Below are 26,363 nucleotides of genomic sequence, written 5' to 3'. Positions count from 1 at the left end.
ATGGTGGGCTCTCGCTGAGCTGGAGCCGGCTGCAGCCACCCCTGTCTGAGAGTGAGCCCGGGACTTCAGAGACCTCCCTGCGGGAGAGATGGGTGGGCTAGCTGGTGAGTCAGCTGTGGCTTAATAGCTGCGCCTTAGAATAAAGGGAGCTTCCCCATGAGCCCCCTTCCAGAGCTGTTGGCTTTCTAAAGTTTGGCTTCCTGGGCCCTTGAATCTGGATCCCTTGCTTCTTAAAAGAACGCTTGTGTTTACTCTGGATACGTTTTCCTTTCAGATGAGCCCACGCTGTGCTAATCTGGCCCTCAAGCACTACCTGCTCAAGCCAGTTCAGCGGATCCCGCAGTACAGGCTGCTGCTGACAGGTGGGCTTCTTCGGCAGTTTGCCAACCGACCAGCTCATACTACTTTTATGAAACTCTCCCGCTCCTAAGAACGCCTCTCTAACACTCCAATAACCCCCTATCTGATATACGGATCTATAGACCGATTACAGCTTCACATATATATCGCCGGAGCTACACTTCTCTCGGTTCTTTGACCGTCTCTGCATGCATTCTCTGCTCTGGGCACTCACACGTGTACGTCGTACCCTCCCAACCCCACATCCCTGCATCGTTTTACCTGATTAATATTATGAATCCCAAGAATGTCCTTTCCCAGCCACTCAGGATTGAGTTGTAGGGAGTCACTCCCACATATTCACGTAGCAACGGTTGTTGCCCTGGTCACTTACCTCAGAGGGTGTAAGGACTGATTAATGAGCTGTGTGCTTAGAATAGTGCTTTGGTCATAGTAAGTTCAAAATCAGTATCAGCTGCTATTAATAGTAGTCGTACCCTTATCGTCATCATTACTATGTTGTTGTCATGGGCATTGTCTGTATCTTCTGCTAGACTGTAAGCGTCAGGATTACAGGGCTGTGTCTATCTGGCTTACCGCTATGATAGTAAAAAGAAAAATGAAGAAGAGGGGAAGGCTGTGAGTTGAGTGAAGGTGTACACTGCGCTCAGGGCTTTATATTCATTGGCTTTCCCAAGTCTTCACCATAGCTATGCGTATATCACAATATTATTTACATAGATGTAATAACAGGCTTATAGAGATAAGAATTTGGCATCACAGCAAAGCTAATACAGTCTCACAGCAAATCTCTTATCCAGCACATGCTACTAGGTCCTCTGGAGTATTTGTTGAAATGTGGTGGATGTAGGGCGCCTGGGTGGCTCAGTCGTTAAGCGTCTGCCTTTGGCTCAGGTCATGATCCCAGGGTCCTGGGATCGAGTCCCACATCGGGCTCCCTGCTCCGTGGGAAGCCTGCTTCTCCCTCTCCCACTCACCCTGCTTGTGTTTGTTCCCTCTCTCGCTGTGTCTCTCTCTGTCAAAAAAATAAATAAAAATCTTTAAAAAAAAAAAAGAAATACAGTGCATGTACATCGAATTAATATACATATATATAGTGTGTATTAAAAATTATAACAAAATGGGGAGCCTGGGTGGCTCAGTCAGTTAAGCGTCCGACTCTTGGTTTCAACTCAGGTCATGATCCCAGGGTCGTGGGATGGAGCCTGTCGTCGAGCCCGCTCAGCTCAGATTATGCTTAAGAGTCTCTCTCTCTTTCCCTCTGCTCCTCCCCCTGCTCACACTCTTTCAAATAAATATATAAACAAAATCTTTATAAAAAAAAGAATTGTGTCAAAATGGATAAGAATCTCAAAATGCCACCACAACTGTAAATCAATCTGTAGTAATTTTATCATGTAAATAGATTTTGATGTACTTGGTTCCTGTTGGTATTCTTTAAAAATGGTGTGCATGCTCCTTTCCTTAATCCTTTCTCATAAGCCAAGAACTATGTTGGATAGAGTAGGTGAATGCTGGAAAGCCAGGATTTCCTGATATTCCTTTAGGCAAAGCCTTCCTGGGTTGCCTTTTAAAAGACAAGTGCTGTTGAGGAAGGTCTACCTTCAGCATCAGGACCTGACTACCCTAGGTGTTTCAAGTGTTTACTTTGAATTTCTAACTGTGAATCAGACACGAGATTTTTCTCTGGAATGACATAAGGCAAACCAGATAATTTGAGGATATCCTGTCCATTTGTACTTTCTTTCCTCTGCTTTTGGCAGAGATTTAGAATACACAGGACAAAAGGAAGTACCAATGCATGTGTTGTGTTTTTGCTAGATAAGTTCAATGCTGTATCATAAATGAAGCTATCAAATGGCTTAGGCTATTTCTACAGCTGTGGAATGAAATACTGTTTTTAGTGGCAAAAGACTACTGTGGTTTCAAATGAGAGAAGGATGGAGCAGGACTCTGAAATTTTAATGTAAAAAATTTTCCCCCCACACTGTGACTGATCTAAGTAAAAAAGTTACACATACGTTTAATTTAGGATTCATGAAGAGGTTGGTTTTAACTGAGAAATGATGAAGTAGCAAAAGCAAGTTAAAAAAATTCTTTTTTAAGAGAACAGATTTCATGTGTTTTATGATAGCAACATAATGTAAGCTTGGGGTTGTTTTAGTTTTGAGCTTTCCTCTTCTTTAATCTTAAAGCCATTTACCCCTTCTTTAAGTTGAAAAATCTCCATTACTTATTTATGTATGGTAGACCCTCAGTAATTGTGGATTTACTGAAGGGTAATGGTGATAAATGGATTGTTCAAGGTCACAGAGTCAGGACTAACGTTTAAGAAAGAACATAGACTTTGTAAAGAAATAACATAGACTTTGTAAAGAAATAACATAGACTTCATGTTCTTCATCCTTTGCCTTTTCTTCCATTGATTCAAATTCTTCTTTTTCCTCCAAGCCTGACTTGAAATCTCCCCTTGCTTTTGAAGCCATCTCTCATTACTCCAGTCCTCCTTGACCCTTATTATTAGTGCCATGTGACCTAGCAAATATTTACAGTAGTCCCCCATTACTCACCAGGGATATATCCCAAGAACGCCAATGGATGCCTAAAACCATGGATAGTACCATACGGTGTGCATACTCTTGTTTTTTCCCCTACCTACATACCTATGATAAAGCTTAATTTATAAATTAGTCACAGTAAGAGATTAATAATAATAATCAAATAAAATAATTATAACAATATACTATAACAAAAATTAAGTGAATGTGCTCTCTCTCTCAAAATATCTTATCATACTATGGTTACCCTCCTTGTGATGATGTGAGATGATAAAATGCCTATGTGATGAGATAAAGGGAGGTGAATGACAATAGGTACTATGTGTCCTTAGGTTGCCTTCGACCTTCTGTGACGTGTTAGGAGGATCATCATCTGCCTCCACTTGCACAGCAGTTGACTTTGTGTAACTGAAACCATAGAAAGTGAAACTACAGATAAGGGGGGACTACTGTATTCAGTTTCTTGTGAATTTGCTAATATTTTTCTAATTTGAATAGTGGTTCCTTAATTTGATTATAAACTCCTTGAGGTCAAAGAGTGAGTCTTTACCAACCATTTAGTGCACCCCAATTTATCTGGGTCAGTTTGGGTTACCTTGGATGCCATTCAGAAAATAATTTTGGCTGCTTTTAAGCTACGTTTAAAACGTCCCATTAGGGGCGCCTGGGTGACTTGGTTAAGCGTCTGCCTTTGGCTCAGGTCATGATCCCAGGGTCCTGGGATTGAGTCCCGCATCAGGCTCCCTGCTCAGCGGGGAGCCTGCTCCTCCCTCTCCCTCTGCCTCTCTCCCTACTTGTGCTCTCTTGCTTGCTCTCTCTCTCAAATAAATAAAATCTTTTAAAAATAATAAAAATAAACAAATAATGAAACATCCCATTAGCCAAAACATCTTTAGCCTGAAGGACAACATTGAGTTAGAGAACTTCAGAGGTGATGTCTTATTCTAAATGGAAGACACATTCGGAGAGGTTGAAGTATCCTTCCCAAGACTACACAAATGGTATTGATGGAAGTGTACGTATGGTTATGTAATCCTAAGGACAGATGGAGGTTGTGATACTATGGTTTTGTTTCATATTTTTATTTAAAATTCTGATTTTCCAGTACTCATTTTTGTGATGTTCTGATTGCTCCCTACTTTGGAAGATATTTCTACAGTTGCTATCAAAGTGCCTCCTGTCCATGCACTTATATTTTTAGAAGTTGGATTTTAAGTCTTTAAGTTTGCATCTATTTTAACATGATAGTTAACTGGGTCCTCATCTTTGGATAAACAAGCTCAATGTTTTAATCCTCTGAACAACCTTGTGGGATAAATACTTTCCTTTTCTCCCCCCCCCCAACTTTTTCATTTTAGAATTTGGAGTAATTCCAAGTACACAGAATATATAGGAGCAGAGAGGAACAGTGAGACTATTTGGCAACTTTTGACAACTTTGATTTATTAATGAGTTTTAAGCAGACAAGGGGAAGAATTGCTGCCTGACTCAGTGTAAATTTGTGCCTGCCTTGGTTTCTTAAGAGGAGAAGATTGAAAAATGTAGAGATGAAGTACAGATAAGCTAGGATAGTTTCTTTTGGAATGCTTTTAGAGAGAGGTAATTGGAAATTCCCAGATACAGCGACCTGCCCCTGCTAGTCAGACAACCATCCTATTGTCTTGCAGTGTTTTCTTCCCGGGCATAATTTGGGCTTCAACTGGGTATTCTACTTAGGCTTTCATAGTAAAAACACTTCCGACTAAATTCCTGGTAGAACTTTTTTAAGCTCAACCTAAAATAGGATTAAAGAAAATGTATATGTCGTATGATGAATGCTTAAGATTAGAATTATCTTTTTTTAAAAAGGTAAAATAAAGTAAGTAATTTACTTAATTTAAGTAGAAAAACTTGTAAATTTTACCTTTATATTGGCCACTCAAGGCAAATGGATCTAGCCAGATCTTGAAATCTGCATGGGACCCACAACCTACTTAGAGTTAGGAGCATGAGGCAACAGTGAAGAAGCAATGGAAGGAAACAGGTGCTGTTATAGGAGCAGCATTAATTTTTTACTTCTGCTTATGTCCTTCCTCATCTCTTCAGTGTTGAGACTGTCTTTATTATCCTGACTCTGGGCCTGGCATAGATTCTGGCCCATAACAGGGACTCTACTTGCTCTATGCACCCCTTCCACCTAGATGCTCACTTATAACCTTCATCCTATCCTTTTGTGATAAACCAGCAAATGTAAATAAGCGTTACTCTGAGTTCTATGAGCCATTCTAGCAAATTACCAAACCCAAGGAGGGGATCAGGAGAGCCCAGATTTATAGCCGGTTGATCAGATGGAAGGTTTAGGGAATTAAACGTTGTTCCTTTTCACGAGGTTGAGAATCCCCTGAATCTTGGATGGATGAATGGGTCAATAAATTGTTAAGAGTTAAAAACACTCTTCCAGTTACCCAGGCACAAAATTGTGGAAAAGACTCTGAAATGCTTCCCTTTCCTCCTCGTTCTTCTGTTGTGGTATCTGCCAACGAGGTTTCCCCCGCCTCTGCTTCCTGCTCTTTCCATTTCCCTTGTTATGTTCTAGACCAGGCCTTTCTAAACTCATACCAGATTGTGGCAATATCTTCCTTCTAGTCGCGCTACCTCGTAGCACCGCCACCACCCCCATGTAGCCTGGCACATTGTCACTTCATCTCTTTTCCAAGGACACCAAAAGGAAAAACATACTCCTGCTATGTCTCCCCTTTACTCACACACCACCATCACTCTCACAGTACTGACACCAGATGTGTAGTTTTGTCCCACACCAGGCAATTCTCTTTGACACTAGCGAGGTGTCCTATAATTTGTTTCAATTCTAGCATGATCTACCTGGAAATAGTGTCCAGTTCTATGGAGTTCGGGGCTCAGTCCCACAAGACTGCCCCCTGCAAACTTCATATGCCGTTCGCAAGTCCCAGGCTATCACCTGTAATTTCTGATCAACCGGCTATAAATCTGGGCTCTCCTGATCCCCTCCTTGGGTTTGGTAATTTGCTAGAATGGCTCATAGAACTCAGAGTAACGCTTATTTACATTTGCTGGTTTATCACAAAAGGATAGGATGAAGGTTATAAGTGAGCATCTAGGTGGAAGGGGTGCATAGAGCAAGCTATGTGGAGAGGATCTTAGAGCTCCCCTGCCCTCTCTGGGCATTACTCTCCCAGCGCTTCACATGCCCAGCGACTAGAAGCTCTAAACCCTGCACCTGGGGACTTTTATGGAGGCTTCATCATGTGGTCATGATCCATTATCAACTCCACTTCTAGCCCTCCCCCCTTCCTGTAGGATGGAGAATGGGGCTAAAAGTTCCAAGTTTATAATCCTGGCTTGATCTTTCTAGGGACCAGCCCTTATCTAGGAGCTATTCTGGAGCCCACCCAGAGTCACCTCATTACAACAAAAGACACTCCTATCACCTAGAAAGTTCCAGGAAATTTAGGAGTTTTGTCAGCACTAGGGTCAAAGCCAAATGTTAGTACAAAAGATGCTCCTAATGCTCTTACCACTTAAAAATTACAAGGGTTTTAGGAGCTCTGTGCCAGGAATTGGGAGCAGAGGTCAATATTTTTTCTGTTCTCTCACAGACCTACTTTAATTCTGCTTATTAGGAAGGTTGAAAACTTACTCTCCCTACCGTAATGGGAGATACTTGTCATTTGTCCAAACCCATAGAATGTACAACACCAAGAGTAAACCATAATGTAAACCATGGGCTTTGAGGGGGTTGTGATGTGTCATCCATTCTAACAAATATACCACTCTGATGGGGGATATTGATAGTGGGGAAGGCTATGCATATCTAGGGAAGGGGGCGTATGGGAAATCTCTATGCCTTCCTCTCAGTTTTGCTGTGAACATAAAATTGCTCTAAGAAAACAAAGTCTTAATTTAGGGGGTGGGGGTGAACCTTATTATTCACTATGGGGGCCATAGGTTATAACCCAGAATTTCCCAAATCTTGTTTTCCTTTGTTCTAGCTGTAGTAGTAGTCTTTTTTTTTTATATATATATATTTTATTTATTTATTTGACAGAGAGAGAAAGAGCACAAGTAGGCAGAGTAGCAGGCACAGAGAGAGGGAGAAGCAGGCTCCCCACTGAATAGAGAGCCTGACTCAGGGCTTGATCCCAGGACACTGGGATCATGACCTGAGCCAAAGGCAGACACTTAACCGACTGAGCTACCCAGGCATGTAATGGGATGTTTTAAATGTAGCTTAAAAGTAATTTTTTTAGGACGCCTAGGTGGCTCAGTCAGTTAAGCATCTGCCTTCGGCTCAGGTCATGATCCCACAGTCCTGGGATCAAGTCCCATATCGGGCCCCCTGCTCTTCGGGGAGCCTGCTTCTCCCTCTCCCTCACCCTCTCCCTCTGCCTGCCGCTCTCCCTGCTTGTGTGTGCTCTTTCTCTCTCTGTCAAATAAATAAATGAAATCTTAAAAAAAAAAAAAAAAAAAAGGTAGGTTTTTATTCTCTCCTGAATCCTGTCCTCAAGGTCAGATTCTTTCTTTCATTAATCACTATTTATATGGGCTGACCTTGAGCTGGACGCCTGTATACACTGGCAAACACCAAGGTGGTCCTTGTTCTGATGGAGCCTGTAGTCCTCTTTAGGGCCACTCCCAACCAGTCAGGCTTCCACCGAGCTCTTCTTCTTCTGAAGTCCTGAAAATTAAACTGATCTCATCCACTTGTTTGAGTGAGTATATTTTGAGGATTTATTTTTGTTAGGTTCCCTTTTTTCCTTTAAAGGGATCTTTTGTGTCTATTAAAAAATATATAAGTATTATAAAACAAAGCCCCTCTTTATCTTCTGCCATCCAGAGATGACTATGATCCTTTTAGATCTTTTTTGTCTCTGTGTTATAGGCAGGATAAATTTTTTCAACAACAAAAAAAGCTTTTATTTGTGGAAAGTTACTACAGTGGTGTTGAAAAAAGTTGAATCAGTGAGGATCATGTCGAGAAAATAAAATGAGAAACATAATTTAAAAATTCCTCTGAAATATCTTTTCCATTTCTATATTTAGGGGGAAAAAACAGTCCTTTGAACTTTGATTAAATTTGGATCAGGTAGTTTTCTTTGATCTTGTTCAAAATATTTATGTTATAAGTGACTAACGACATATTATATTACTTTTCCTGTAATCTTTGTCTTCAGTCTGGGATGGTATTAACTCCCTCTAGGTTTTAGAAATCCAGGATTTCCCATGTTGGTAGAAAATGGGATATTAAAAACATCTGTTAGAGTGTTCTGAAGCTATTAATTTGAGCTATGAACAGACTAATAAGCAGATTCGAGAAAAGGTCAGAATCATATTAATGCATGATTTTTTTTTTTTTTTTTAAAATCCTTACCGAGAAATGAAACTTGTGCTTTAGCAAGTATTTGTTTTCTAACCCAGGGCTAATTGTCTCTAGCAAAAGTCATTCTAACACTTTCTCTAGGGCAGAACTTGATGAAAGGTGGGGCTGTTCCAGGCACCAGCCAAGGAATTTCGTTTCTGAAGAACCCAAAGACCCTGATGTAAGGCAGTTCCATCCATGTGACATGGGAGGGTGATGATATTCAGAATTCCCTTTGTTATTAGGTCAGCTCTTGTTTCTTTTGCAATTAATTTTTTAAAGACTTTTTATTTTTGCAAGAGAGAGGGAGAGAAAGGGAGAGTGAGCTGGCATGAGCGGGGCTAGGGGCAGAGGGGGAAACAGACTCTCTGCTGAGCAGGGAGCCCAGTGCGGGACTCGATCCCAGGACCCTGGGATCATGACCTGAGCCGAAGGCAGACGCGTAACCGACTGAACCACCCAGGTGCCCCTGTTGCAATTAATTTTTAATTGTAGTTGTGAACCAGGTATTTTGAGGGATGATACTTAACCAATTATATCCATGAAATGTTTTGGTACTGTGGAAATAAATAAATATTTAGTACTATGGGAAGACTTTAGGATATAAGCATGTCTTATTTGCCTGATCTATTAAATTACAGCTTTTAAGTGTAATCTCACTTTCTCTATAGAACAGAGGTTCTTAACATTTTTTGTGCCTGGATCCCCGTGGCAATCTGGTGAGGCTTATGGATCTCTTAGAATAATTTTTTAAGTTACAGAATAAAATCCATAAGACTAAAAGGAAACCAGTTGGCCTGAAATGCAGTTACTAAAATAGTTTTAATCTGTTGCTTTAGTAATGCATTAAATAAGAAGATCCGGTGGTAGATCTAAGAACTCCCATGACTTTGATATAGTGGTGATGGTAAACAATATTTTGAGAAACCTGCAACATCTGTAATGTGATATAAAACACGTGTGACTTCTCTGGTGGTAACGTCACTGGTATCATTGATAATACTGTGGTTTGTTGCCTACATTCATAGTGGAAGGAAATTCTGTATTTCACTTAGAGGTTAGTGAAAATATTATTTGTTTTTTTGTGTTTTGCCCATCCAGGGCTACAGATCTCCAGAATCTTACCCATAAGCATTCCTACAAAGCCATTCTTTTTCCAATTCTCAGTGTATATTTAACTCAGATTCCCTGCAGGTAGCTAAATGCCTCTGTTTCTGGAACTTGCCTTGCTAAAGATCTAGCAAGCCGACTGTGTTGCTAAAGAGTTTTCCTCTTAAGTGTTTGTCAGAGTCTTGGGCTTACATCCACTTGAAGAAATGCTGAAATTCAGTCAAACTTGAATTCACTTTGGTGTTTATATTTGCTTTATTCGTCTCTTGGCTGTTCTTTGGGTAGAAAAAAAATGTACTTATCTCCCTAAACCTAAATTTGCTCTTTGTTGATAATCAGGGCAGTAAGAACCAAATATGGATAAGAACTTCTTTAAGTGGGGCTTGACTGTGCCGAGACTGAGACTAAGCAAGTCTAAGTGACTTGCTTGGTCTGACCACATAGTAAATACAATAATAATTGTGTCCTTTCCTATTAGGATATAGAAGCTTTATGAGAGCAAAACCTTTTCCTGGGATGCCTGGGTGGCTCAGTCAGTTAAGCGTCTGCCTTCGGCTCAGGTCATGATCCCAGGGTCCTGGGATCGAGCCCCACGTGGGGCTCCTTGTCGGCGGGGAGCCTGCTTCTCCCTCTGCCTGCCGCTCCCCCTGCTTGTGCTCACCTGCTCTCTCTCTCCTTCTGACAAATAAATAAATAAAACATCAACAATTAAAAATGCATACTACCATTGCAAAAATAGATCTATTGATTGAAAAATAATTATTCTATTATTAGAATAGGGAGGTAACTTAAAAAACACCCTGTTAATAAGAATCTAATGTATGACAAAGTAGCAAGTATAAGACAGTAGAAAAAGAAAGGACTGTTTATTGAATAACCTGTTAAAATTTGAAAAATTCAGATTCATATGTCAGTGGATACACTAAAAATCAAAATATAAATAGGCAGAGCACAGAGGATTTTTAGGGCAGGGAAAATACTCTGTACAATACCATCATGATGGATACGTGTCATTTTATATTTGTCCAAACCCATAGAATGTACAACCCCAAGAGTGAACTGTGGACTCTGGGTGATAATGACGGGTCAATACAGGCTCATCAGTTGTAGTAGATGTACCTGGTGGAGGATGTTGATAATGGGAGAGGCTGTGTGTGTGAGGGAGCAGGAAGTGTGTGGAAAATCTCTGTTCCTTCTCCTCAGTTTTATTGTGAATGTGAAACTGCTCTCAAAAAAAGCCTTAATTAAAATAAAAACTAAATATAAAGCAGTAAACTATAGTAAAAACAGGAAAAAATAAAATGTGTTATTTATTAAAACTCTAAGGATCGAGAAAGGAGGAGACATGGTTTTCTAATGAAACCATGAAATGAAAAATAAAGAAATTATAAAAGAAAATATTGATACTTTTCCACTGTTCTATTTTTTTAATTTTTTTTTAAAGATTTTATTTCTTTATTTGGCAGAGACATAATAAGAGAGGAAACACAAGCAGGGGGGGTGGGAGAGGGAGAAGCAGGCTTCTTGCTGGGCAGGGAGCCCAATGTGGGGCTCGATCCCAGGACCCTGGGACCATGACCTGAGCCGAAGGCAGATGCTTAACGACTGAGCCACCCAGAGCCCCTCTCGTCTCTTTATAATGACATTTTAAATTGGTATATCCCCCCTTCAGGAGGGTTTCTCATGATATATTTATCAGTACTTTAAAAAAAAAAACCTTTATTCTCACTGATCAGGAAATAGTCTGACCTATGGAAAAAGATAAGTATATCAAGATATTGATCAGTGTTACTTATAATTAAAATGATTACACAGTTTATTATTCATTTATTATTATTCAAGCCTGTTAACTTTCAAGAGTACAAAGGGCATTATTTATAGTTTTGCATGGGCAATAGGTATACAGCAGAATCATTATGGGCAAATTAGGATATATGGCCACGCTATTTATAACAGCCAAAACAAGATAACTTTAAAACGACCTAAAAGTCTAATAGAATACCTAAGTAGCGAATAATATATCCCTGTCATGGGATAGTATTCAGCTACTCCTGTGGGGGGGGAAAAAAAATGTGGGCTAGAATACTAGAATGGGCTATAAAATCCTACGTATGATTAAAATTAAGTGAAATCAAACATTTATAAAAACAGAAGGAAATAATTTTAAATCATAATAGTTACTTTAGAGAGATGTGCATGGTTTGAGTTTTCTCCATTATTTAATTTTCCAAATTTCCTATTTTGCATTTTAGAATTTTTTAAAAAAATATGCTTCATAGGGACGCCTGGGTGTCTCAGCTGGTTAAGCATCTGCCTTCAGCTCAGGTCATGATCCCAGGGTGCTAGGATCAAGTCCCACATCAGGCTCCCTGCTCAGCGGAGAGCCTGCTTCTTCCCCTGCTTGCCGCTCCCCCTGCTTATGCTCTCTCTTTATGACAAATAAAGTCTTTAAAAATATATATATGCTTCATAATATATTAGAATGATAATCATTACAGTTTTCCAATCTGGTCCACCCTACTTATTTTATGTATGAGGATACTGACACACAGAAATGCTACAGGGCATGGCCAAAGTCACATGCCTCGGCTAGAGGTAGCTAGACGGTTAAGAATCTATCCTCTCGGGCGCCTGGGTGGCTCAGTTGGTTAAGCGACTGCCTTCGGCTCAGGTCATGATCCTGGAGTCCCTGGATCGAGTCCCGCATCGGGCTCCCTGCTCGGCGGGGAGTCTGCTTCTCCCTCTGACCCTCCCCCCTCTCATGTGCTCGCTCTCTCTCATTCTCTCTGTCTCAAATAAATAAATAAAATCTTTAAAAAAAAAAAAAAAAAAAAAAAAAAAGAATCTATCCTCTCACTCCCAATGAGGGCTCTTGACCACTTCACTGAGCTGCCTTGAAAATGGCAGCAGTATGTCTTGCAACATAACACTTGACCTTTATTTTTGGTATTTAAAATAATCTGTACTCTGTTTCAGGAGTCAGGCTCGTTCTTAGGTGCTTCTTTTAAAATTTGAATCTTTGACAAAGAAGCTTATTGACTAGACTACTTTTCTGGGGATCCCATAATTCTGGATGTGTCACTGATCTCATTACATATTGAAGGAGGAAAGAAGAAATGTGGGTAATACAAAGGAAGACACGTCCTCAAATTCAAAACCCTTGACTTTGGAACGTTACTGTCCTGTATGCTCCATTTCCTATGTGCTCTGCCACGGACCGTTTCTCAGCACACAGTCCAGGAATCTGGCGGGGTGTTGTTGAATTAAAATGTCCCAGAATCCCACAGATGACTCATTTTTAAGAAAGGTTAATGTACTTCTGAACAGTTTTCTGCTTTAAGTTGATTATTTTCTGATTAGGTAATCAGGGTGATAAGGCTTACTAGGACTATTATTTTTATTTTTTTTATAAATATATAAAACTTAGACCTCTCACAAGATGTAGTATTTGCTGTGTCCTTATTCTTTCATTCCGGGCCTCATATATGAGAACAAAGTTAACTTGCATATCTCTTGAGGCACATGCTGTGTTTTGCTTAATTTTGTGCTTCTAATGGTGATAATAGGGGTTAATTAACTTTTATTAATCAACAATGCCACCTGGTGGCCAGAAAGTACATTTTATGGCGCCCGTGCACACTGCAATCAACTTTCTGTCTTTTGATATAAATAACCTTAGCAGCATTTGAAGCATTTTTTTATTAGTGAAGTTTTTAAAAATGCCTAGTTTGGTTTGGCAAAAGCAAGAAAGTCATGGAATACTGTAAGTCTAACATGGCACATCGAAATGACTAGTCTGTTGTCATTGTTTCTCAGGAAACTCATGCAGGATACTTGGTTCTAAACGGTACGAAGTAAGAATTCCCTATGACTAACGCAAGCGTGTCTGTCTGGTCTCTGTTCCTGGGTTTCACCTGGGTTGTAACAGTCACTGGGGCAGCTGGTGGTTTCACTGCTCCTCCCATCTGACTCAGGCTGATCGGTCACATTCTTCTCATTCTGCAGTTAAGGCACTGAGTGATTCTGAACTGAGGGGGTCATAGTCTTGTCTTCCTGGAAAAGGTAGAAGTTCTCAAAATGATATCCTGCAACAAGGTGCCCTGGAAATATAGATGGGTGGATGGATTCACTGGAAAGTTGAATTTCTAAAATTCAGTTTTGGAAAATTGGATTTTGAAAGTTGAAATTAATTTGGCCAAGAAAGTAAGCCTAACTCCTTTACCTCCTTGGTTAAAAGCATGATTTTGCAACGTTAGTGGTGGGTTTTCCGCTCAGCTCATTTGTGTATTTCCACTCTGTTCCTTAAAGTTCAGGATAGCAGGCAGCAGCTGAACTTGAGCTCAGGGAAAGAAAATGAAACCCAGAGGCTTATCAGGCTCAGCCCCATGATTCTGAGGTCAGTATTTCCTAATACGGACATCTTCCACAGAGCTCTCTTTGTTTAGAGAAATGTGTCCATTTGCTTGGGTATATTTCTCTATTAAAGAACAAAAGTTGAAGACAAAGTAGGAACTTGACATTAATCTGATACTTAGGTAAATTTGCTTTCCTTTCCACACTCTTCACCTCACCAGAGGCTTTAAGGAACCTCACTTTTGATTAATGAGACATCCTAGATACGGAGAACATGTAGGAAAAAGAGTACGTTTTTCTTCTTAGCCCCATCACTCTCGTAGAAAAGTTAAATATTTGGACTCACCGAAGATGGCTTATAAATGGAATGCATTCTGAGTGGGGTCAGAGTGAAATTAAGTTAATTTTTCATCTCCAGGTGAGGCAAAGTCTAATGTGTAATAAATGTATTTTGTTAATTTTTGTGGTTTTCTTATCCATGTGATTTGTAGCGTACTCTCCAACTTGTGCATTCAGATTGCTTTAAGAGCTAAATTGCTAGTGATGGTCTCCAGCAAGATCTAACTTACTCTGTGGTGTACAGAAGCTTAATGTCCTCATACATAGTGTCTCTCCGGGGCTTGTTGCCAGTGGTGGATATTTACAATGTGCATGTCTAGACTCATACAGGTTCTTGTATCACTGTCTCAAAGATGTACAGAGTTTCAACAGTGGGGTGTGTGTGTGTGTATCATCTATTGAGTTTAAAAAGCTGACACTAACATCCAAGTTTCCCTTTGTGTCTTTGAGCATGACTTCATCAATCCATGGCGTGAAATTATACCTGTTCCATAATATTGCTGAATGGAGATTGATTCTGATAAAAGTGCAGTCTCTTGCTATGCCTTTCCTCTTTTAATTTTCTCAACTCCCACTGGCATTAGGATTGGTTTCAGCCTTTATTGCCTTTTACCCAAACACAATCCTGGTCTAAGAAAATTATTTATATTTTTATTCATTAAGCATTTCTTGTCCCCTGTATGCAAAAGCCCTGGCTAAGTGCTGCAAGGAATAGAAAGATGAATCAGATATGGGTCCTGCCCACAAGGAGCTTCGAGTCTAATGAGAAAATGATAGAAGACATAAAGTAACTACTGTAATCTATTATTCAAAGGGAGAGAATATTTCTTTTAAATGGGAAGTTTGATAAGAGAAGAGGAATTTGAGATGAACCTTGAAAAATAGGAGTAGAATTTTTATATGCAGAGACAGAAAAGGATTCAGTAGAAGGGAACATTAGAGACAAAAAGTATGGAGCCAGGGACCACATGGGAAGCATTTAAAGCATTATGCAGAATCAGACTTTGATCAGAACAAAGGGCCTGTGTTAGGTAGTAGAGAAAAAAATCAGAAAAGTCAGTAGGGATCATGTAGTGGGGGGAATTTAAATTCCAGGGAACAGAATTTGTTTTGGGGTTTGTGTGTGTGTGTGTGTGTGTGTGTGTGTGGTTTTTGTTTTTTGGGATTTTTTTTCAGAATTTGTTCTGAGAGGTAATGGGAAGCCGTCGAACATTTCTCAACAGAGAATGAAGTACCTTGAGATCCCATGGCATTCCTTGCTGTTAAAGACTTATAAAATATAACCTATTGCTTTAATTTTTTTCTGTATTGTAAGAACTACTATATACCACATAGCTTATTTAAAGACCAGCTTCATCGAGACCAGAGTTTCTCAACTGCAGCCCTATTGACATTTTGGGTCAGAGAATTCTTTGTTGTAGGGCTGTTCTGTGCATTTGTAGGATATTTAGCAGCATCCCTGGCCTGTAGCCACTAGATGCCAGTAGCACCCCCTTTTCCGTTGTGACAATCAGGAATGTCTCCAGACATTTCCAAATGTCCCCTGGTGGGCAAATTTGCCCCCATTTGAGATCCACTGCTCTAGACATATGTATTGTATTCCTCTGCTGTTCTCTGATTGTTAGACTCTTAGATTGACAAATCCCTTAGGCATTCAGTCTATTAATGCTTAGAATTTTGTACTGGACATACATCTGATTTGAAATTAAGGCATTTCATCTGTGTTGGACTAAAAGTGCTGAATTGGGCATCAGAGACCTGGATTTCTAGTCCTAGCTATGCCACAGAGGTTGTGGTTTCAGTGAGACCCTGTGTTCAGTAACCGATACCTCTTGAAAATGACCAGTGTGACCCCTGATGCTCTTTCTACCTCTGAGCCTGTTTCCTGATTTCAAATGCATCTCCGGGCTTTATTCTTTCACATTTTTTAGAAAGTTAGCACACATTGAACTAGTACCTATGTTAATCAACAAGACTGACTGACGTATTGAATAAGAAAGATGAAATGTTTTTTTCCTTTGTGCTTTATTTTACTAAGTATTATAATCCTTTCCCTCTTCTAGATTATTTGAAAAATCTTCTAGAGGACTCTGGAGATTACAGAGACACTCAAGGTAAATAACTTTCATGGTATTAATATGTTGCAGAAGTTCTTATATTACAGCTGGCCATGGGACCCAGCATTGTCTGGAGTGAGGAAGGTTCCTACTTTGCTCAGTCACTCTGTGCCAGTGGTAAATTCACCTTCTCTGGATGACTGTTGCTTTGAAAAGCAGGGATTGAACCAGTTGATCGCAAGGTGGTTTCAGGCTTTAAAATCAGAGTCCGTGAAGTGATCAAACTATACGAATCAAGGATAAAGTCTAAAATAGCATATTCTGGGACTGTTTAATGCTGGACAATTGCCTTACCACCCTTCTACCCCTCACCCCTAGTAGTACTTAAAGGAAAACTTCCATTACAATACAAGGAACTCATTGATATTCACAGGTTAATCCAGTGTGTGTGTGTGTGTGTGTGTGTGTGTGTGTGTGTGTATCTTACACACACACACACACACACACAGGGATTAATTCTGTTCAGGATAGTAGTGTTTCTTTCAGTTTATCCCCTAAGTACCTCTTTCAAATGCTATAGGTATATCACTGGCTCTAATTTGAAGTCCATGTCCACCCCATTAATTTTATGAATTTTTATCACATTTCTTGTGCATACTTTATATTTTCAGATTACAAAATGGAACAGGTTTTTAACCCATTTTGTAGAGATTCTTATTTGTTCTCTTAATCATTTTACTTCTACTACTTTTTTTTTTTTTTTTTTTTTAGAGAGAGAGAGCAGGAGTGGGGGGAGGAGCAGAGGGAGAGGGACAAGCAGACTCTGCGCTGAGCACAGAGCCCAACTCGGGGCTCAATCCTACAACCCCGAGATCATGACTGACCCAAAACTAAGAGTTAGCTCACAAAGTAATGCATGTCATTTCCTAAGGCCTAGTATGCTTCTTTGTGGCATTTCTTCCCTCTTGAGATCAGACTAAGAAAAGGCAGCTAAGCCCTGACCCTCTAAATCATCACTTTTCATAGTTCTGGTTTCCTATCCCAGGGTACTTCTCTCCCAAGGCAGTTCATACTGGAATGGTCCTTAACTTCCAGGTGAAATCCTTTCCTTATCCTTGTAAGCTTCAACAGGTTAATCAAAGCTCAGCACAAAGCAAGCCTGACATTCATACTGTTGATACATAGCACCTATAATGTCTCCCTTAAAGTCTTTCTCAGGCTCATTTTTTTTTCATGAGTCCTGTTTGTCCTTTGCTGTTGCCCTCATCAGACCTCATTGTCCATATTTCTGCCTACCCCAAGTTAACGGAGCTCCTCCAGTGGTTGTTGCTACCAATTCGCCATCTAGCCATCTGGACTAACCTGGTGTTCCTTCTGTTTCTACACATTTTAGATGCCCTTGCTGTCGTTATAGAGGTTGCCAACCACGCCAATGACACCATGAAGCAAGGAGTAAGTATCTCGATTTCAGTGGCTGGCATACTGTTGAACCTGGGGGCCCAGGCCTTCATATGCTACATATTCTCTTTCTGTAGGACAACTTTCAGAAGCTTATGCAGATTCAGTACAGCTTAAATGGACACCATGAAATAGTGCAGCCTGGACGGGTAAGTGGTTTAGACTGCCTTTTGCAAATTTAATGCAGTGCATTTAGACACCTCTTGTAGCTGTTTTGTATTTCAGTTATGAAAATAGGTTATTTGTTGTTGTTACTCTCCACTGACTCGATCTGGATCAACTCTAAGTTCATTCTATCCATTCAAAACATTCATGATTTAAGTCACTGTGACAAAAAGTCCAATTCAATTAGGAGAATGGCAAGGGACCCCACAGAGTATCGGATTAAATAGGATCATTTTATTATGTAATACTAACTAACCTCACACAGCTTTAAAGACAACTTCATTTAAAATCTTTAACGTAAGAGGGGATTAGGAGGGGAAGGAGAAAATTGGTGTTTTGGTTCTCCTCATAGAGCACAAAAGTGGCCTACGGAATGAATTCAGGAAAATTACAAAATGCAATTGTCAGGATGTTGGCTCAGTCAATTACATTTCAGACCACATAGTACCCCTGGGAGCAATCCTGGATTTATGAAACTCTGCCGGCTTGTCCAACTACTTAAAAGGTTTAAGAAGAAACCATGACTGTAAAAAGTCACATGGAAATTATGTCCACCCAATCCCGCCTCCAAAAAAAATTCTGGAGAAAGAAAGTTGAAAAACAAATTATATGCATATTGTAGTTGCGTAAGGTGGGACTAAATGGGCATTTGTTTGGATGAATCAGGTTTTTCTCAAAGAAGGAACTCTGATGAAGCTGTCTCGGAAAGTCATGCAGCCCCGAGTGTTTTTCCTGGTAAGTGGCCATGTGTGTTTCTGATGAGCCACGGGAGGGGATAATTGCCTAATAGAAGGAGACATTTGTATATGACAGATAAGCTTACACATTCAGAGAGTTTTAGTGGGATCTTTAGCTGACTGTCTTGCTTACTTGCATTTCAAGTATGGGGAAAAAAGTTCTTTTATGATGCATAGCCAGGAAATTATTTCCTTTTTGAATTCAGTTTATGTCATTCCTAACTTAGAAAAGTTGATTGTAATACTTTAGTGGTATTTAGAATTCAGAAAACATATCTCTTATAGAACTTGGAAAGAAAGCACATTTTCTAGAAATTGGCCTTTTTATTAATAATTCTAATAAAGCATTCTGGATGGCCATAGTTTAAGCAGACATAAGTGTTTTTATTCAGAGAAATTTTAATAAAAAAGTAGTATTTTTCCTTTATTTCAGTGTCTTATCAATGTCTTGGTAGCTGACATTTGTTGCTTTACTTCATTCTATGAAATATTTCTACTTTCAGTTTAATGATGCCCTGTTGTATACAACACCAGTGCAGTCTGGGATGTATAAACTGAACAATATGCTCTCATTGGCTGGAATGAAGGTCTGTGCGTCTGTTAGAAGATATTTCTTTTCTTAACCCAAATATATTTAGAGAAGAAGCCCTAAGATAATCATCTTTCTCACATCCCTGACTTTTCTCTCTCCCTGTGTTACCGTTTATGTGTTCGTTTATTCATTCATTAGTTATTTGTTCACTCATACATTCATTTAATCATGAGATATTTATTGAGAACTATAAACAAATCATGGTAATAGATTTGGCAAAAAAACAAAATACAAAGATGGATTGAATCATGATTGTTTTTGTTTCTGCCTCACCCAGTCCCCCTCCCCCCACCCAGGAGCTTAGCAACTAGTTGGGAAGATAATAGACAGTAATAAATATCACTGTGAAGTTTCAGTTAACGTTTTGGGGAGTTCTGGGGCGCCTGGGTGGCTCAGTTGGTTAAACGTCTGACTCTTGGCTTCAGCTCAGATCATGATCTCAGGGTAGTGAGATTGAGCCCAGAGTCGGGCTCCACACTCAGTGCGGAGTCTGCTTGAGATTCTCTCTCCCTCTCTGCCCCACCACCCCCTCCTTAAATAAATAAATAAATAAATAAAATCTTTTTAAAAAGAAAAATTTGGGGGAGTTCAGACAATAAGGAATGTGCAGCTTTCGGTGGGACCTGGTGGAGGAGACAGGGAGAATTGAGGAAGTCTTTGGAGGAAGAGCCACGAGCCTTAAACAATAGGTCACATTTGGCCACACTGAGATGCAGGGAAGGCATTCCAGGTAGAGGGAGTAGCGTGAGCAGAGGCCTGAAGGTGGGAAAGTTGGGCCTATGTATATATAGGCATTTAACTCTGGCACGCAGAGCAGATGAGGGAGAGTCATGGTACATAAAGTTGAGGATGGAGGTTGGTGGTGGCTGACAGCAGCCAGGGCATTGAGCAGTTTTAGCTACGCTTCAGAGATGAGATTTGCAATAGGGTGAATTTGCTCAAACTGTTTTGCTTTCTTCAAGGTCAGAAAACCCACCCAAGAAGCATATCAGAATGAACTAAAGATTGAAAGTGTAGAACGCTCCTTTATCCTCTCAGCCAGGTAAATTTCTAAAATCTGTGTATGTGAACATTTGCCGGTATTACAGGGTCATACATCTCCAGCATTTTTTACATTTAGGTTAACTACTACTTTCTTTTTTCCTTCTTTTCAGTCCTAAAACCATGGAGTTTATTCTTGGCTTACCATGTAGGTAAAATGTCTGATTGCTGATCCAGTAATGTGTTTGAAGCACAAAAATAAAAATGTTCCTGTGAAGAGAATAATAATGCTGAAAAGTGCCTTGCTGATCTTTTTTTTTTTTTTTAGTGAATACTTCAGACTTTTACAATGGCACCTAATGTTTTTAAAGATACCTAGTGCTTTATAATTCACTAGGAAGTTTTCACGTAACATTGAAAGGTCATAACAAACCTACTAGGTACGTGTCATCTCACTAAAAATGAGGAAGACTAAGTTAGAGAAAAAGTGAATTGCTGTCTTCATGATACATAGCTGGCAAAATCAGGATACAAATAGAAATTTTTTACTTTTAAATCTGTTGTTATTTATGATACCACATTGCCTCAAAATCGAACCTGCAGTGACTTACTATGTATAAATCAAAATATATTACCATTATTTAAATCAAGTGCCAAGGAAACCAGAAGCTGTATGACTCATACGTGTACATTACTGAGTTACTGGCCAAGTGGCAGAAGTGAATGTTTGGCAGGATTTAGCTGGTGTAGGGAGAGACACCAACAGCCACAGCATGCTCCACTGCTGGATCTGGATAGCAAGTCTCAGCAGCTCTCAAATGTAACCTTTAATGTAATAAAAATAGTAGCAAACACTTATGTAGCATTTACTTTGTGCCAGGCACTATCCGAAGCACTTTCTGTGTTTTCATTCATTAAATCTTCGTAACAACCTAATAAGGTGAGTTTACTAATTTTATACCCATTTTATGGTGAAAAAAGCCACCCAACTATTAAGTGTCAGGGCCAGGATTTGAACCCAGGCAGCCTGCTTCCCACTGTGTCTGTACCAGTAAAATCAACTGGAATTCTTAGTAGCAGCTGGAGTCCTAACTGGAGCCATTTATTACCTGGCATCAGGCACAATGCTGAACTTGTCATTTATTTTCTCTTTTAATTTCCGTGATAACTAGGAGGGTAGGTGTTGTCTTGACCTTCCAGATGAGAAAAATACAGGCTCAGAAAGGTTAAATAACACATCTAAGATTATACAACTACTAGGCAGTGGAGCCCAAATTTTAACCTAGGTATATCTGACAGTGGAAGTCATGCTTTCAACCATTATAATATTGCCTATGTCCATGGATGTCAAGGACTCAGACCAAATGTCTGACTTCCCATACTCAGGACAAAAGCAGCCCCCTGGGTCATTGTTACTCTTCTGAAATGGAATGGCCACTGTGCCTGATACCAGATCTGGGGATGAGAGAAGACAAATAGGCTTTGTTCAAGGTTTGTCAAAAGCCAACTACCAAAGCAAAGCAGTTTCTGGGGGGGTACCTGAAGCATCCTACAGATTAATATTTGGAGAGTGATGGTACACTGTTGGTCACCTGGAACTGAGACCCTTTTTTGTTTGTTTTGTTTGAATTTGAGTTTGAATTTGAACAAAAGTGCCAGGAATATCAAGTCTCTATGTAGCAGGCTCCTGGCAAATACTTAAGCTTGATTCTTAAAATCAAGAAAGTGACTTTCAAATATCCAGAGAGAAAATACCTACAGGAAAGTCAAGTTTTCAGTTGCACTTAAATATCCCAACTGAAAATATGCTTTGGTAAAAACAATTACATTTTATTAAAAACTAAGTAATTTAGGAAATGATGGTAAGTCCTTTTTTCTTTGGTTGCCATTCAGGTAAATATGTGGATGTCCAGATCAGCCTCTTAGACCTTAGTAAGGTCTTTGGAATTTTATGTGTGATAGGAAACCATCTGAGGGTCTTAAACTAAGAATTGGTATGATCTCATGTATATTTTTAAAAGAGGACCCTGGCTTCTTTGTAGAAGATAGACCATCAGAGACTAGTTTGGAAGTTGGGAGACCAGGTAGGAAGCTAGATGATGCTCTCTTGGACTAGAATGGTAAGAAATGGCCGGAGTCAGGTAGAGTTAATAGGATTATTGATGGACTGAACGTGGGTTCCGCAGGAAGAACGAGAAAACCGGAAAGTTCTTGATAAAGGGAGAGTAAATTTCCAAGGGAGGATTAAGGTGGCCTGGGGGAAGGGGACTGTTGCATGCTGAATGCCGCCAGTGTGCCATGCTCTTCTTCTGAGCCCCCCCAGCCACAGCGAGCGGGTACGGTATAACCTGTAGGAAGGAGATGAGAAGTCCTCCTGTGATCTGGGTCCTGTCTACCTCACCAGCCTGATTTCCGTCCATTCGCCCTGTCCCCCACCCGCTACAGAGCATGGCATATACTGCCAGCATGGATCTGCTTATTCTCCATGCATGCCAGCCTACCTCACATCCTTCTGCCTTTTGCATAGGCAGCTGCCTCTGCCTGGAATTCATCCCTTCGTTCAGTAAGTAATGTGGATCCTCTACCCTAGGCCAGGCATTGTGCCAGGCATCAGGATAACATGGAGAATTAAAAGGGTCCTTCCTTCCCTGACCTTGCAGTCTGTTAGGGAAGACATACACTTAGCAAAATGTCAACACAATCAATTATTATTGTGATTAAGTAGTACACAGGAAAACTACCCGGTGCTATGAGGCTGTAAAACAAGGAGCCTTGAACTACCTTTGGTGGAGAAAGGGCAGTCAGAGATAGCTTCCTGAAAGACCTGCTGTGTCAGTTGAGTTATAAAAGATAAATAAGAGTTGGATAGCAAGGCAAAGAGGAAAGGAAGAGGCTGCTGGTCATTGGGAATAATGTGTACAAAGGCCCTAAGGTGGAAAGGGCATAGCAGATTAAAAGAACTGAAAGACCAGAATGGCATGAACATAGAGAATGAGAGGGAAAGCCAAGGTAAGCCTGGAAGGACGGGAAAGCTGAGGCAGAACTTGCGGATTTTGGTCTTGAGCCAAAGAGCCACGGGAAACCACTGAAAGGTTTGTACAAGGGAATGATGTGATCAGATTGGCCTTTTTAAAAGTTGGTTGGTAGGTGGAAAATGGTTTGGGAGGGGAGGTAAAGGAGATGATTAATTGGGGTTGAGAGCCAGAGGCATTAAGAGCGAGTCTCTGGCTCGTCCCCTGTGCCGGTAGTGGTACCATTCCCTGGGATAGGGAACGCCAGGAGAGCAGCAGCGTTGGGCGAAGAATCAGGAATTTAGTTTCAGATGTGCATATCGACCATGAGGTGCCTATCAGTCATGGAGCCATCGGGGCGCCTGGGTGGCTCAGTCAGTTGAGCGTCCAGCTCTTGATTTCAGCTCAGGTCTTGATCTCAGGGTCGTGAGTTCAAGCCCTGAGTTTGGCTCCAAGCTGGGCATGAAGCCTACATAAAAAAAAAAAAAAAAAAAAAAAATGGAGCCATGAATGAGGCAGTGCCTGTAAAGATCTAGAGGTCAGAAGGGAGCCCAGACTTGGCATATATTTGGGAGTCATCAGCTTAGAGAAAATAACCAAAGCTAGGAGGCCGAATACAGGTGCACAGAGACACTACAAGGTTCCCTGTTGAACTCCTCAGTTCTTCCAGTCCTAACATACTCATCCCCTCTGCAGAGCTTTCCCTGCTACCTAAATAAGGTAATTTACTGCTTCTCTGTTCCTCATTTACCTTACCTTTATTGTATCATGCAGTAATTACTTGTTTTTGTGTCTCACCTCAATTAGATATGAGCCCTTACAAGTGGTATGTTTTTTATGTGAGATTCGTGGCTTAGTACCTGGCCCTTGGTAGGCTCCCACTAAATGCAACTCAGATGAATTGAAATGAAGTGATGTGGCCTTTAGACCTCAGAATAGCATTCCATAGTTACACAAGGAGTAAATAGTGTGTCAAGATCTAACATACCAGAAACCCCTTCTATTGGAGGTTTTTTGGAATGCATCCCCATCAATGGGAGAATGGTGCTTATTTAATACAAATTTGCTTTCTGCGTAATGTACACATTCCATAAAGAAAAGAATACTTGGTTTAACTGCATTTTAAGTGAGTTTAACTGAGGAAGGTGCTGATTCTTCTGCTAACTGTGTTACAAAAGAAGACCTAGAGTCTCCACTCAGTACTGCAGGCAAATGTGTGTGGTCTGTGAGAAATGTGTTATCAAGAGCTGGTAAACATTGTTTTGGCAGATCCCCACACAAGAGAGAGCCAGGAATGATTAGATGAAAGAACAGCATATGTGACATGATTTGCACAGTCAAATCACATTCCACATGCTCCCAGGGCTCCAGAAAAATCAGACGGCAATTCTCAAATTAACCATCTGCCTCTCTGCTTTCTTTTACCTCTTCCACTGAAAAGGGCGGAAGGGGAGAGAGAGGGAGGGACAGTATTATTTTGTGAAGGTTTACTTGGAAGCTTAAGCATATATTCTCATAGCGTAATTCAGAGAAGAGAGATGAATGACACACGGTGGTGAAGGGTTCAGTCTTTAGCCACACTTGGGTCCGATACCAAGTCATGTAGGCTGTTGTCTAAAGCAAATTGTCTAACATTTCAAATCCTCAGATTGCTTATCTGTAAATGGTGCTCGTTGGTGATAGTGATGGTATTGGGGAAAGGAGATGTAAGATCCAATATGTATTCCGTGGGGTAGCTCTGAGGATGAGATGTGATGACATTTGCAAAGCATTTAGCACAGTTGGCTGACATGTAGTAACTTGAATAAATGGCAGCTAGTTGGACAGTAATGGTAGAGTGTTTGGCTTAGAGAAATAAGAGCTGTTGTATTTGATTTTTAAGATTCTGCCACAATAATTTTTTTTCTCAAGTATTTCAAAACTTAAGATTGCTGCCATAATAATTTTTTTTACTTAAGATTCTGCCACAATAATTTTTTTTCTCAAGTATTTCAAAACAGATTGCAGATATCAGGTCATTTTACTCCGACATACTTTCATAGGCCTTTCTAAAACAAATAGACATTTCCTTACACAATCGCATTCCCATTATTATGATAGATTTTATTTTATTATGAGAGATTATTAAATTCTGTCTACACACACATACACACAACCTAAAATGTGCCTCTCACTCTTGAGTATTCAAAACTGAATGTGCTGATGATACCAGCAATGATTTGGAGTCACCAGAGTTTTTTTGGGAGGAGGTATGGTTACAATAAAGCAGAACAAGAATGCCTTTTTCTGAGCAGGCTTTCCCCCTATTTGGCCTATCTCTGTCTAGATTTGAACCCTGTAGCTCCTTATGACCTGAGGGTAGAAACAGAAAGCAGGATGGGCGGAATAGGTAGGGGATTTCCCTTGTTCCCCACTCCCTGAACATCTGTCTGAGGTACCAAATACACGTTTCCTTTACTCCAGTGCCCTTTCTAGAAGTTTTTAGTAATATTTAGTAACCTAAAAAGAATTAGTATTCCATGTTGTAAATTTGGATTTGAAACTTGATTCCTTGGAATATTTTTTAAATTCTACGATTATATCTCAGGAAACTCCCTGGTTATGTAAATAACCATAATTATTAATTGTATGACTAGCTCTTAAACCAAGCAAAAAAACTTTCACATTTAAGAGACTTCAAAAGTATAAAGCAATACTTTGGGGAAGAAAAAAAGCATTGTGTTTGCTAAAATGCCATGTGTTCTTTAATGCCTGCTCTGATTATTTGTGCTTACGAACCTCAGAGCTCCTGCCTGTGACTAGCATTGTTGGGGAGGGTGGTGGCATCTGTTGCCATGGCAGGAGGAAGAGAAGGAAGAAAAAGGCAAAGAATAAAAGCTGACATCTGGTTGATGGAACCTTCTTTTGCCCCCAACAGTTCTGCCACAGAAAGGGATGAATGGCTAGAAGCGATTTCCAGGTCAATAGAAGAGTATGCCAAAAAAAGAATCACATTCTGTCCTAGTAGGAGTCTTGATGAGGTATTGTCTTTTCCTTCTTGTTTTTTTTTTTCCTCAGTGCATTTCAAACAGTTTTTACCCTAAAGAAACTTTTCCCAGGGGTTTAGAAAAGCAACATGTGTTTCACAGAAAGATCCGTGTGTGGGTATAATTTCAGAGCTAAATATCCTATTAATGTCTAACTGCAAGTCTGTGATAACATACAGCATATTCATATTTTTTCTGGTTGTAAAACTTCATTGTAAAAAATTGGGGAAATACAATAT

At 40.1% G+C, this 26,363-nt stretch overlaps 1 protein-coding gene across 3 annotated transcripts in view; it reads left to right on the top strand.

Annotated features, from left to right (window-relative positions):
* FGD6 (FYVE, RhoGEF and PH domain containing 6) overlaps positions 1-26,363 on the top strand; it is a 106,783-nt gene that overhangs the window by 68,386 nt on the left and 12,034 nt on the right. For 2 of the 3 annotated variants that reach the window (XM_078076419.1, XM_078076418.1), the window contains exons 8-15: positions 275-362; positions 16,161-16,211; positions 17,548-17,606; positions 17,690-17,761; positions 18,444-18,512; positions 19,018-19,101; positions 20,069-20,148; positions 26,016-26,118. In XM_078076419.1, coding sequence (XP_077932545.1) covers positions 275-362; positions 16,161-16,211; positions 17,548-17,606; positions 17,690-17,761; positions 18,444-18,512; positions 19,018-19,101; positions 20,069-20,148; positions 26,016-26,118 — 606 coding nt within the window. Of the gene's footprint in view, positions 1-274; positions 363-16,160; positions 16,212-17,547; positions 17,607-17,689; positions 17,762-18,443; positions 18,513-19,017; positions 19,102-20,068; positions 20,149-20,260; positions 20,385-26,015; positions 26,119-26,363 lie in introns of those variants that run through there. The other variant, XM_078076420.1, reaches the window with a different exon arrangement.

The sequence above is a fragment of the Halichoerus grypus genome, chromosome 6 (genome assembly GCF_964656455.1).
Source record: "Halichoerus grypus chromosome 6, mHalGry1.hap1.1, whole genome shotgun sequence".
NCBI lineage: Eukaryota > Metazoa > Chordata > Mammalia > Carnivora > Phocidae > Halichoerus > Halichoerus grypus.
This window is presented reverse-complemented; position numbering and strand designations above follow the sequence as displayed.